The sequence below is a fragment of the Odocoileus virginianus genome, chromosome 12 (genome assembly GCF_023699985.2).
Source record: "Odocoileus virginianus isolate 20LAN1187 ecotype Illinois chromosome 12, Ovbor_1.2, whole genome shotgun sequence".
Classification (NCBI taxonomy): Eukaryota; Metazoa; Chordata; class Mammalia; order Artiodactyla; family Cervidae; genus Odocoileus; species Odocoileus virginianus.
In genome coordinates, this window is record NC_069685.1 from 32075946 (window position 1) to 32090373 (window position 14428).

At 36.0% G+C, this 14428-nt stretch overlaps 1 protein-coding gene across 5 annotated transcripts in view; it reads right to left on the minus strand.

Annotated features, from left to right (window-relative positions):
- Positions 1-14428, minus strand: part of AFG2A (AFG2 AAA ATPase homolog A) — a 325935-nt gene that overhangs the window by 45232 nt on the left and 266275 nt on the right. For 4 of the 5 annotated variants that reach the window (XM_070474870.1, XM_070474873.1, XM_070474872.1 and 1 more), the window contains exon 15: positions 13537-13701. In XM_070474870.1, coding sequence (XP_070330971.1) covers positions 13537-13701 — 165 coding nt within the window. Of the gene's footprint in view, positions 1-3393; positions 3596-13536; positions 13702-14428 lie in introns of those variants that run through there. The other variant, XM_020889493.2, reaches the window with a different exon arrangement.

Consider the following 14428-nt stretch of genomic DNA (forward strand, 5'->3'; position numbering starts at 1 on the left):
TTGCACTCATCTCACACGCTAGTAAAGTAATGCTCAAAATTCTCCTAGCCAGGCTACAACAGTATGGGAACTGTGAACTTCCAGATGTTCAAGCTGGTTTTAGGAAAGGGAGAGGAACCAGAGACCAAATTGCCAACATTTGCTGGATCGTCAAAAAAGCAAGAGAGTTCCAGAAAAACATCTATTTCTGCTTTATTGACTATGCCAAAGCCTTTGACTGTGTGGGTCACAACAAAATCTGGAAAATTCTGAAAGAGATGGGAATACCAGACTACCTGACCTGCCTCTTGAGAAACCTGTATGTAGGTCAGGAAGCAACAGTTAGAAGTGGACATGGAACAACAGACTGGTTCCAAATTGGGAAGGGAGTACGTCAAGGCTTTATACTGTCACCCTGCTTATTTAACTTATATGCAGAGTACATCATGAGAAACCTTGGGCTAGATGAAGCACAAGCTGGAATCCAGATTGCCAGGAGAAACATCAATAACCTCAGATATGCAGATGACACCACACTTATGGCAGAAAGTAAAGAATTAAACAGCCTCTTGATGAAAGTGAAAGAGGAGAGGGAAAAAGTTGGCTTAAACCTCAACATTCAGAAAACTACGATCATGGCATCTGGTCCCATCACTTCATGGGAAATAGATGGGTCAACAGTGGAAACAGTGGCTAACTTTATTTTTTTGGCTCCAAAATCACTACAGATGGAGATTGCAGCCATGAAATTAAAAGATGCTTACTCCTTGGAAGGAAAGTTATGACTAACCTAGATAGCATATTAAAAAGCAGAGACATTACTTTGCCAACAAAGGTCCATCTAGTCAAGGCTATGGTTTTTCCAGTTGTCATGTATGGATGTGAGAGTTGGACTGTAAAGAAAGCTGAGCATGAAAGAATTGATGCTTTTGAACTGTGGTGTTGGAGAAGACTCTTGAGAGTCCCTTGGACTGCAAGGAGATCCAACCCGTCCATCCTAAAGGAAATTAGTCCTGAATATTCACTGGAAGGACTGATGCTGAAGCTGAAACTGCAATATTTTGGCCACCTGATGCACAGAACTGGCTCACTGGAAAAGACCGTGATGCTGGGAAAGATTGAATGCGGGAGGAGAAAGCGATGACAGAGGATGAGATGGTTGGATGGCATCACTGGCTCAATGGACACGAGTTTGAGTGAGCTCCAGGAGTCGGTGATGGACAGGGAGGCCTGGTGTGCTGCAGGCTATGGGGTCACAAAGAGTCAGACACAACTGAGCGACTGAACTGAAAGGAAACTGCTAAAGAGCAAGAAAAGCTATAGGGAACATACTGGAATACTTTTAAGTTCTTTTCTATTTATTTTTAAAAATATAACCCCCAAATGCACCAATTAAGAGATTCATTTGAGAGAGTAAAATTTTTAAAAATGCAGATACCTCTGAGATTATTTAACATTATGTAGTGAACTGACTTAATAGATTGCTTTTTCAACCAGACAATTGATTGAGATTGTCAAAAAAAGAACTCAGAAAAGTAGGTCTGGAGGATGCTAGGGATGGGGCAAGGAACTTGGAAGATGAAAAGTGAAAAGTTATACAAAGAGGAAAAGTGAAGACAAACGGTTCTCTAATCTAATCTTGCATAGGACTGGCTTTGTGCCAAGTTAAAAAAAATCTCCCTCATTCCTTTGGTTGGCTCTAATAGTTTATGTCCTTCTTTTTCCAGGAACTAAAATTTATACCCACTTCTGTTAGGCTACCTATACCATGACGTACTACATTTCAGGGAACTAGCTTGGAAACTATTCACCAATGGAAGCATTGCTTTGAGAAATAAATGTTACTTTGAATCCTTAAGAGGCAACTCAGAGTAAACTTTGTATAAACTAGGAACTGCCTATACCAACCCGATTCTCAAAGATAATTCAGGATAAAATCAATGACTATTAACTAACAGAAATCATCTTTATTAGTCAGAAAAAAAGAAATAAAAAATATAACATGACCTGTTCTTTAATAATTTGAGGTGTAATGAACTCTGTGTTAGTCTGCTTGGGCTGCCATAGAAAATACCACAGACTGGATGGCTGAAGTGCTAGAAATTTATTTTCTCACAGCTGGAAGTCTAAGATTGAGTGCCATCAGGGTCAATTTTTGGTGATGGCTCCCTTCCTATCTTACAGACATCCAAAAGTATCATAGTATCCTAGGTCATGTATGACCTTTCCTCTGTACATCCAGGAGGCTTTATTAGACCCTAACCATCACTTATTTAATCCTAGTTCCCTCCTTTCCTTATATGCTTTATCCCCAAATATTATCGCATTGGGAGTTAGAGCTTCAACACATGAATTTTTCAGGGACAGATTTTGGTTCAAAGCCACTCTTCAAAAAATTATAAGCAATTACAATCATGGAAAAGAGAAAAGAAAACTTCAAACTTACGAGGTACTAAGGTCTCTGCCTCTCTCTTATCAGCCTGTGGTTCTCTCTGTGAAGCACATAAAATGGGAGAAATACTCTAATATTTTATATTTTGCCTATTATATGACTTTCAAAATTAATCACATCTTGATCATCTAAAGTATTGGTTATCAAAAAAGAATTCAGTAGGTCCTCAGGCTCTATCACTACTGGAGGAGCAAAAACAAAAGTTGAAAACAATACAGAACACAGCTTTATATATTACTTTATGCTATATTATTATAAAAATTATGATGATGAGGTTTTAGGGTAGTAATTGAAAATAAACCACTTGGGGTAGGATCCAAGTCATGCCCACATTCAACTGGATTTTATAATAAGCTAGATCATGTTACAGCAGAACTTTGATGTGTTTCAACTTTTACATAATTTATTATGTTGTATAATATGGACCAAGTCTTATACTTATTTGAGTTATTTTATTATATTCCTAAAAGTCAATTACTGATTTCTAGTTTTAGATATAAGTTTGAAGTGAATGAAAATATTAATGCAACTTGCTTTGCAAAATAAATGTTCTAAAATTTTATAAATAAATCTTTTTAAATATGTAATTTAAAAGCACCAAGGATATACTTTACTCATGAAACTATGCCTAAAGGTTCAAAAATAAGGAAGCTAGACACGGCAAAAAATATTGGTGTGCTGTTTACAGCAGGAGCACAATATTAATTTTATAGCATACATGTCTTTTATTAAGCTCAAAAGAAGCCATGGATGAAATGGTAGCCCAGTGTCCGTGAACTTGCGCATGTATACATACTTTATGCCCATTATGACCAATTCAATTGTATAATAAGAAAGTTCATTTTGAATTGACACTTCTGGATTCATCTCCCCCAAATCTCCAGTTCTGACCCAGATTTATGATACAGAGAAGAAAAGAAAAAAGAAATGCTGGGGACTACTATTGTTCAGAGTGTTTGACCTTTTGTATTTTTAAGAATTTTGGCAAGAAGTTAATACTAGGCAAACAAATACAATTCTTACGTTTAAATATAAAACCATTCTTTAAGGGTTCTTTTGAAGTGAATAAAGACATGCCAAGGGACTGCTTTCGCTATCACCGAAGGAAGGTCTTTTCCAAATGCCAAGAACAATTTAAGTGATTTTCCATCTTTTTGGGTAATTCTGAAGAAAAAGAGAAAATGACTAATTTATGATTTGGAACTTTTGCAATGATAAAATTGGTATGTGTATTGTATCTTAATTTTTCCTTCTAAATGAACAGGGAAACTTTCCCACAAATATAAAAGCAAAACCCATTTTCCAGATTTTAAGCAAAAAGAGAGCTAGCTGTTATTAAAGACTACTAGAAATAGTATTTGGAGGTTAAAAACAGACAAAACAAAAGAGAGATGCAAATCTTAATTCTTTGTACTTTTCTTTCAAGCCTAAGGCAAGGTTAGATTCAGTTTTTAAATTTCTAAAACACAGGAGAGGTTATATTTAAGAACAATTCAATGACTGTATTATAACTAAACTATTTTACAGTTTTGGTAATATTTTAATAGAATGACACCTTTGAGAACTCAGAATCACTGTCACTTAAGGATGAAGAATAAGAACATCTCTATGTCATCATCTAACACCAGATGACAAACAGGAAGTATTTTTGTCCTTCACGTTAAGATTTCTGAGCCTTACCTAAACACTCAGGTTCAACTCTAAGCTAAAACTGAAAAGGCACAGTAACTCGGTATATGTATTTCCTAAACAATTATTCTAGTAGAAATGCTAGGTGTACCATTTTTTTCTTTTCAATTAATAAAACATATTAAAAAATTACATTGTACCCAAGGAATCAAGCATTACTTTAATATACTGAAATAGGGATATTATGTAGACAGTTTGTAAGGAAACATGAGGTTTACACACTTGAAAGTAAAAAAAAAAGTATACATGTTTAAAAAAGGAACAAATAAAAATAAGGATTTCAGATGTTTATAAATCAAAATCAGCCAAAATAAATTCTGCATGTAACTATGAATTACAGTTTAAAGAACATACCATTATAACTAAAAACATGACATATACATAAAACACTCATGAGTACTCACAAAATCTAAGGCAGTAAAATATGGAAATATTAAACAAATTAAGTTCTTTATATTAGATAGCAATGAAATTGATTTTGCTGATTTATAAAAATATACAACAAAAATTATTTATTGAGCACCTGCTATATGTACGAGAATAAATACACTTATGTACTTACTGTATGAATCATTTCATCTATTCTGGACAACAGATCTCTCTCATTATTTACATTTAAGGAAACTGGTCACAAGCTAGGAAACAGTCAGACCTAGCATCTGGATTTAGATCTTTCTCATTCCATAACCCATCTGCTAACTATAATGCAGTTTCACATAGTACAAATTGTTCTTTTTTAAAAAAATTTCTTTTTGTTTATTTGGCTGCACCATGTATTCCTTGCATCAGGTGAGTTCTTTCAGTTGAGGAATGTGTACATTCAGTTCTGGCATGTGGGATCTAGTTCTCTGACCAGGAATTGAACCTGGGCCTCCTGCTTTGGGAGTGTGGAGTCTTAACCACTGGACCACAGGGAAGTCCCCAAATTGTTCTTAAAAGAAGAAAAAGTCTTCACTTACACTGGTGGCATACTTTTCATATATAGATCACTTAAATTAATATTAGAAATTAGCCTACTTCACCTCAAATAATAAAAAAATGTCCAACCCTACCAGAATCTATACCACAGAGTTAAAGCATGCTCTACATATTAAAAAAAAAAAAAAAAAAAAAATCACGAGCTCCTTCCAAGTTGGTAAAATCCCCCAAATTTATCACTCTTTCGAAGATGAAGCAGCACAGATTCAATGTTTATACAAAAATTCTGGGGGGACCAGCATGGATCAATAGAGAGACTGAAAATCTGGAAGAGGAGAAAGAACGCAGACTGTTAAAACACCATTACTACTGGCCTGAGTGAGTCTTCACAGATACGTACTCAGCCTGGATACCAGGCTTGAGGACTAGATTATCAGGGAGGTCTTGATGAACTTGTTGCCTTGATAACAACATTTCTTTTTATAAATGGGCTTCAGTACTTTATGCTTTCAGTAATAAAATGCTCTGTTAAGTCTGTTGCCAGCCAGCCTCTCATTCAACATTCATTTCCTTTCTGACTAATGCTTCTTGTAATCTGACAGCAGTTTTAAACAACTGGCAAGGAGTCAGTAATACAGGTATGGCAGCACAAGGTGTTCTGGAGGATGGTTTGCTTTGGTGTAAACATCCTATCTAAAATAGCCTTCAGGTAAGCCAAATTAAGGTTCTTTTTTATTGCCAATTTAAGTTCATGTTTGGAAATATAGAAAATGTTACATTTCCATACACTGTACATTTTTAAAACTGTAGGTTAAAATGAACATTATAACTTTATAGCTTTTACTTACTTTCCTAACAAAGAGTTTAGGGAAAAAGCAGGCTGATGTATGTTTTCATTTTATAAGACTTTTTATTCTAATGCCTCCAGAATCATAGATACTGAACTTGACAAGCTGTTCTTAAGAAAGATAAAAAGCAGGGAAACCAAAGGTATCAAGGAAAAAAAATTACTGGGCATGGGAATCTCTAGAGCAATTAAAACTTTCATTTCCATTCAGTGGAAAATTGTTCAAGTTTGCTAAGGAGATTTTTTTGGGGGGAGGGAGGGGCACACCACACAGCTTGTGGAATCATTCTCAGACCACAGATTGAACCAGGGCCCTTTGCAGTGAAAGCATGGAGTCTTCACCACTGGACTTCCAGGGTTCCCAGGAGAATTTTTATTAAAATCTGAATTCTAAGAGCTGTCAGAGTCTTCCAAGGTTCCTATTCCTCTTGTGCCATGGTTAGGGTCTCTAGGCCATAGAAGCAAGTATTCAGAGACAATGACCACAATCCCAAGATTCCAGGTTTCCAGGAGCATTGTGAGGACAACATAACTGTGTTATATGTCCTTGGAGGTCCAATCCCTAAGGAACAGGACTACTCTAAGCTATGACATATATAGGCACACATTATTAGCACTAGGAAGGATCATGAAGACCATATCTCTACTCTTTTATTAAAATACGAGAAATGAGTTCTAGAGATGATAAATGATTTGGCCAAATTAATACTATAGTAAGTGGTCAAGACAGGACTGGAGTCTAGGTCGTGGTTTTTACCAAACAGTAAGGGAGAGGGGTAGAGGACTGGCTTAAAAGTCATAGCCTAATACATGCTTTCAGGATATCTGGTTTTTGCACTGGAAGATTTTATCATGATTCATTTAAACAGGGTAGCTATTGATTGGTTCAAACTTGAGAAAGGAGCACGACAAGGCTGTTCATTGTCACCCAGTTTATTTACCTTATATGCAGAGCACATCGCAAAATGCCAGGCTGGATGAGTTACAAGCTGGAATCAGATTGCTGGGAGAAATATCAACAACCTCAGATATGCAGATGAAACCACCCTTATGGCAGAAAACGAAGAGGAACTAAAGAGCTTCTTGATGAGGATGAAAGAGAAGAGTGAAAAAGCCAGCTTAAAATTCATTAAAAAATTAAGATCATGGCAGCCAGTCCCATCACTTCAAGGCAAATAGACGGGGAAACAATGGAAACAATGACAGACTTTCTTTTCTTGGGCTCCAAAATCACTGTGGATGGTGACTGCTGCCATGAAACTAAAAGACGCTTGCTTCTTGGAAGAAAAGCAATGACAAACCTATACAGAGTATTAAAAAGCAGAGACATTACTTTGCCTACAAAGGTCCATAGTCAAAGATATGGTTTTTCCAGTAGTCATGTACGGATGTGAGAGCTGGACCATAAAGAAGGCAGAGCATCTAAGAATCGATGCTTTTGAATTGCGGTGCTGGAGAAGACTCTTGAGAATTCCTTGGACAACAAGGAGATCAAAGCAGTCAATCTTAAAGGAAATCAACCCTTGAATATTCACTGGAAGAACTGATGCTGAAACTCCAATACTTTGGCTACCTAATGTGATGTTCAAGGTCCTTCACACTTGTCTGACTCATTTTCCCTGGTTTATTGCCTACCATTTCTACTCTCAGACTCTTTTTCTACTCATATTTCACCCTGTAGCTGAATGCAGAACACACTATGTCCTTTGATGCATCTCTACCTTCCTGTATGCCAGGGATGCCCCCCTTCCCAGCCCCCTGTACTTGGGGACTGCCACTCACCTGTTAAGACTCAGATCAGCTACCCCCTCCTTCAGTCCTACTCAGTGCAGAGCTACAGCTTCTTCCCTCTCCCACAGTATTCTGTACATCACTGTATCATGTCACATAAACAATTGCATTGGGGAAGCAAACATCAACCTACTCCAGTATTTTTGCCTGGAAAATTCCGTGGACAGAGGAGTCTGGTGGGTTAGAGTCCATGGAGTCAAAAAGAGTCAGACACAACTCAGCACACACACAAACACATTATATAGAACTTAATTGTTTATTTTAGAGGTCTTTCCCTCTAAACTGAAGATCTCATTCACAATACCTGGGAAAATACTGTAAGTAATAAAGAAAAACATAGTTCCTAACTTCAAGTAGCTTATAATTTTTGTGATGATGACAACCAGGCAGCTGAAGACAATAACTGTAAAAAAAAGTGCATATAAAAAAGTGTCAAGATGTTTCATACCTACTGTCCACAAGAGCAGGGAAACCTTTATCAAAGATCAGAGATGTCAAAGGGAGTATGGAACATTTTCAAAGATCCTTCTGTTGACTCAAGAGGCAGGAAGAGCCTTTCAGGACGAGTTCAAGGATCTGATTTCTGGTTCTGAGTTTGTCACATTTATTTGCTGTGGGACTTCAGATAAGTCAATATCAAAAAAAGTTTAAAACTACAAGTGTCACTTTAGGGAATGTTAAAACTGGTATTTTTGTTCATTAGGATTACTTAGAATCAACACACAAATCATCCATCCACCATATAGTTCACTGATGCAGTGGACACAGTGGTTGCTGTGCTAGGAGTCCAAGAAGCACAGAACCTGGTTTCTGCCATAGAGAACCTTACAGTTTGTTTGGCGGGACATGAGGCAGCTGTCCTTATTAAAATAACCAGAAGGGAAAATATCCTAAAAGCCAAACAAATGAAACAGAAATCAGAGTAAAAGCATTCAAAAGGAGAAGCCATTTTTGGGTGGGTTTGTCACGATGGTTTTATTACAAAGCAGTGCTTTCAGTAGGCTGTATGAGCAAAGAGTACTTTGAAACTCTGGGGTATGGATATAGAATTTTAGGGTAAATGCACAATAAAGAGTGGAGGGACAAAGATCTCAAATAAGAGCAGCAGACTAGTCACAACAGCACGATTTCACAGGGCAGTTTCTGATTAGGCAGGACAAGCAGACTGCGGGTGTATCTACAGGAGGCTGCGAAGTCCCGTGGTGCCTGTGGCACTCAGGGATGTGAACACTGCTGCTAACTGCTCTCCACCAGCACTGCACAGGGAGCCAAAGCGTGTCCTGTCCTGCCTGAGGATCTTGAGTCCTATCTCAGATGTGTTGCTAGGCTGGTCATATAAAGAGTCAATCTATGCCAGGTTCCAGTACATTAATCTTGATTTTTAGATTAGGGAAAATATTCACAAGAGGATTCATGAAGGAAAAGTGCAGATACCCTACACGATTATAGTTGCTCCTTTCATTCTCACTGGGTAGGAGAAAAGAGAAAGCACATTAAAAGAATAATAGTCAGCAAGACAGAAAAGCGGGCAGGAGGAGAAAGGAACAACAGAGGTTGAGATGGTTGGATGCCATCACCGATATGATAGACATGAATTTTAGGAGGCTCCAGGAGTTGGTGATGGACAGGGAAGCCTGGTGTGCTGCAGTCCATGGAGTTACAAAGAGTTGAACATGACTGAGTGATTGAACAACAACTTTATTAGCTATAATAGCTCAAGCACAGTGAATAGAACCCTTTTTGAATTAATGAGGCACACTGGAAGGTGATTTTTTTTAATGTCAAGCTGACATGAAGATTTTGAACTTTTATTAGACCCAGAAGGGCCCAGACTTAGACTACAAAATGGAACTCAGAGCAAGACACATCACTTTAGTAAAACAAAGATAAGAAGAATAAATTTATATGAAGTTAAAGCTTTTTGAAAAATTAATGTGAAATGTATTTAACTCTAACAAATTGCTAGAGCTAGATTCATAAGATGACTCTAAAAAGGGTCACTATAGTATATTTCTACAATTGAAGAAAAGTGTAAGAGGCAAACTCAATTATTATTTATTAACAGCTTTCAGATAAATTATCTGGTTATTGAAAACATGCAAAACTGTCTTATTGCAGCATCATTCAATACTGCAGTGGTAAATATAAACACTGAACTGATATAAGGAGGATAAAATGAAGGGAAATAACATTTATGAAGCACTCATTATGTGTCAGACCTTGTTGCTTTTACATTTATTATCTCACTCAACCCTCAAAACAGTTTGTTATGCAGGTATTTCACAGATGAGGAAACTAAGATTCAAAGAAGTTAAATATTAAATAACTTGTCTGAAGCAACTCTGAAAGAAATGAGCTATAATTTTATTAAAAGTCTACCCAACTGTATCATTAAAATTGTTCTTTCTCCTATTTAATTGCCTCTCTTGAAAGCTGAATTCTCAAATCTTGATATGCGAAATAAATGCTATGATTGCCTATATTACTCATAAATATATAGCTAATACCTGGCTCTTAGATGTTTTGTCAATTTAACGAGATAATCACTAAAGGGAGGATAACATCCAAATGCAAATAGTTAATCTAAATATTACCGACATTAATTGTCAGCCTGTTCCAGCAAATTCTTATACTGAGGAAATTACATATCTTACTCATCACCTCTGTCTTCAAGCACATGGCACACGGGTAATGGGCCCAGTTATGGCTTCATATGCATATGTTTATGATTGCTGACTTCCTGCCAGTGGTAAAAGTTTTCCAAAAGGAACTAGGATAATTTGACATAGCAGAAATACATGAAGTGGAATCTGCTACAAATAACTTAAAAAACAAAAATCAAAGCAAAAGAAAACAATAGCCATAACCAAAAAAGACTTCTTATTTCCTCCTGAGCTGAATTCCCATCTGCTTTTAAATGGCAACATGTTTTTCCATTAAGTGGAAGCTACAGCCAAGAAACCAAAGACAATGAGGCTCTGGCCACGGGGGAACAGTGGGCTGCAGGGGCGGCTGATGGATGCTGCCTGCTTCAGCCTCTCAACAGAAGATGCTCCCTAGGGACCACCTTCTCCTTTCAACGGGAGACAAACTTCCCCTTGGGACTCTCCTTAGGATTAAAAAATATATTCTAATTCCTTGTAGACCCTTTCTAAGGAGGGAAAATGAAGTAACTCAGTATAAGGAGCTATTTCAAACTCTGGGTGTCTGTAAGCTTTCATGAAAACAAAAGCACCAGGTGACAAAAAAAAGATTCTGAAAAAGTAACTCCTCTTATCCCAGTTGCTTAATAAGTGCCAATATCATCTCCATCCCAATCATCCTCTATAACTTTTTAATTAAAAAGATAAATAAAATACTCACCACAGTTAAAGTAAACATTTTCTGTTTCCAAAAAAACAGAGTGCCAGTAATTTCCTCATTTCTGGCTCACCCGGACAAATTTTTGTTAAATAGCTGATACTGTACAGTGAAATAAAATTAATTTTATATAATACTGAATATATTGAATATTGAATATACTACTTTACTGAGAAGACAATTAACTGAGTTAGCAGTTTCATTTTTATACCAAAAGTGGCCACAGAGACACTCAACCCTGAAAAAGAGGTTGTAACTCTAGCAGGATGCATTGCTATAAGAAATTTCCTATATGACAAATGAGAAGGGAAAGTCTATTTTTCCTAAATATAATTTTTTCAGCTTATTAAGTCTTAGTAAAGTATATTCTATGTAGCAGGCTTTGTGCGGATATGACCTTGCTGGGGGAAGAAATAAATTAGTTACATCAGTGATAAAGCAGTGAGTCTGTAGGAGTCACATGACTGAAGTTCAAACTTTGACTTTGTTTTTACTATTTAAAAACCCATCAAAACTAATTTTGGCTTTCAAACATTGTCGTGGCATTTTCATTCTGATACAGAGAAGAAAAAAAGATGAGGCCTTATATTTTATGTGAAGCTAAGTATAATCTATCTTAAATTTCCTACTGATTAATTTTAAGACTTTAAAAAAGACAGTATTTCCTTTCAAACAATAGGGCACCTGTGTGAATTACCTAAATATTGAGACCAAACCCTCCTCTCAAAACAAAAACTGGGTAACTAATCTGTCTTGTCCAAATTGAAAACACAGAACTACAAAGACATACGTCTGGAATAAATGTCTATAAAAATGTAATCATATACTAATTAGGACCACAGTGGAATACCCTACCCTCATCCAAGAATTATGGGACACAGAAATGTAAAGTGAGGGACAGAAATGTCTGCTACTTTCTCTATGACTATTTTTAGAAGAGCTGATATAAAAATTAATCAGAAATGAATGTGCTTATATTTCAGACTGAATAAGGCATGTACTACATAGGAATTAGCAAGCTGGTACAATAATTCCTGGCACCAAATGAGATTTTACTTCTCAGCCAGACAGGATCTCATTGGCTTTGATTTTTTTTTTTGCACTTCTGCATTACTATCATGAATTACTTCAAAGTGAGAAAGGCATATTTATACTTTGCTAACTGCTCTTCCACTTCACTCAAGTGAAAGATTTATGGTTTCTTCTCCTGGCTGTTTCCTGTAAACTGACATATCATATACAGGATGCCAGCCTTTGCTCTCACATCAAAAACTAAATTCGAGAAATGCTACAGCAGTCAGCTAGCAGTAACTTTATGGTCATTTTAACTTAATGGATGGTCATGCCAAAGAGATGCTCATAAAGATTATTGTTTTAGACAGGACTTTAAATGTAAAGCCATTTTAACTGCTTCTTAAGCTTTCTACAAGAATTTTCCACCCCAGTGGAATTTAAACATTTAAAGGGGGAAAATAAAATATACATAGTTCACAGTTGCAGAAACAATGAGTAGATCTGAGATTTTTTTTGGTTGTTGCTATTAGCTATGACTGCATGATATACTAAATCCAATTCCACATGTAAATTTATCTACAAGACTCTGATTATCATATGGTTTATTATGTATTAGTCTCTTTGGTTTTTATAGAAGACAGATAAAAATAACAGCAATCAAAACAGAAAGTGGAGTCCCAGTCTGCTGGATAATTCAGAATGAAAAGAATCTGCAACTTCGTATTTATGAGAGTATTAATTTTCCAGTACAAACCCATATCAGTGGTATTCAGAAGACATTTCTGTGTTGAACACATGTAGAAAAGTTGCACAAATATTTTAATGGAATTTTATTCTGTAAATAAAAACAGCCTAATTAAAGAGCTGCTAAGGAGAGAAAAATATGTCTTACTTAATATGCCATACCTAAAATTTTCATATTTTCACAGAAGTGTTGCTGTTCTTGTTTAAACTGTATTTTTACTATTAAGAGCAGGCTGGCTGTCCCTTTTATGATTTTATCACAGAATCTTTGTAGATTGAGATAATTTTCCAAAAGTTAGAAGATAATAAAATCGTCTTTTGTATTTCGGAGTATGTTTATGATATCTTAATCTCATTTTTATGATCTCTATGAGAACACAGTAGGGAAAGTTGTACACTAATTCCATTTGCTAGGTAAAGGAGTCAAAGTTCAGAAAAGTGTGTAACTGGTTGGAAGCTGCTGTATCAAGAAGCCCCAAAAGAAGAATCTTTTACTTTTGGTCCAGTGATCTCTCCACCATATTATGCTAACTCTCTGAAGACTACATTTTGAGATATAAGAAAAGCCAGGTAAAAGCAAATGAAATACTGTAGGCCAGGTAAAATGTAATTTAATTTTAGTGACTATCTGTCATGTAGTGTATTTCCTGTTTTAACAGCTGGCATCAAGCAATGTTCTTTGCTAATGACCCCAAACCACCGCTTTCCTCTCACCAAGGTATTTTGAGGGTAATTATCTTACCTCTGCTCCTGAATACGTATCTGTTTGGAGAATGAGTTCATTCAGATCAACCTCGTTATTGATTGGCATAGAGTGAAACTGCAGGTTAAGTATTTCCCTTCTTGTTGCTGCATCTGGTAAAGGCACATAGATGATTCTATCAATTCTTCCAGGCCGCATCAAAGCCTATAAAGAAGAGGGGGCAACACAGATTAACCAAGCTCAGAACTGACATTCCTCAAGAAAGGTATACAAGGAAAGAGGATGCCCAGAATCTTATGAATAACTCACTATTATCAAAATTAGTAAATAAAACAAGTATCAGTGGTTCTGTATCTACATCAAAGACTCAAACAAATAAACAATGTCAGAGTACTTTTGAAAACCGAAAAGCAGTATTTCTGAACAGCTTTTTGCTCCCTTGCAATTAACTGTCAGGTCAGTAAAAGATGACTCTTCTCTTTTAAGGAAATGTGTATATGACTTGCATTCATCATATCAAAAGATTTGTTTTTGGATAATTTCCTGCAGTAATTCTTAAAATATGGGTTAAGCTATTTCAGAGGTCTCAAAATAACAGCTCAAAGAATACTTCTAAGAACTGATGGTAGTCAAAAAACTTCCCTAATATTTTATTGAAGGCTAATGCCTGAATTATCTTAGAAACAATGAAGTCATCTATTCAGAAAAAAAATATTGAGCATGTACTATTATATACTAGACTTTGTTCTTGGTTCTAGGAATTAGCATAAATAAGATAGGTATGTGTAAAGCCAATTATGGTGATAGTTATTCGTGTCTGTGAATATACTAATAACCTTTGAATTGTATATTTTAAGTGAATGAATTTTATAGTCTGTGAATTATATCTTAATAAAACTATTAAAAGAAATAAGGGTCTAAAGTGTGTGTT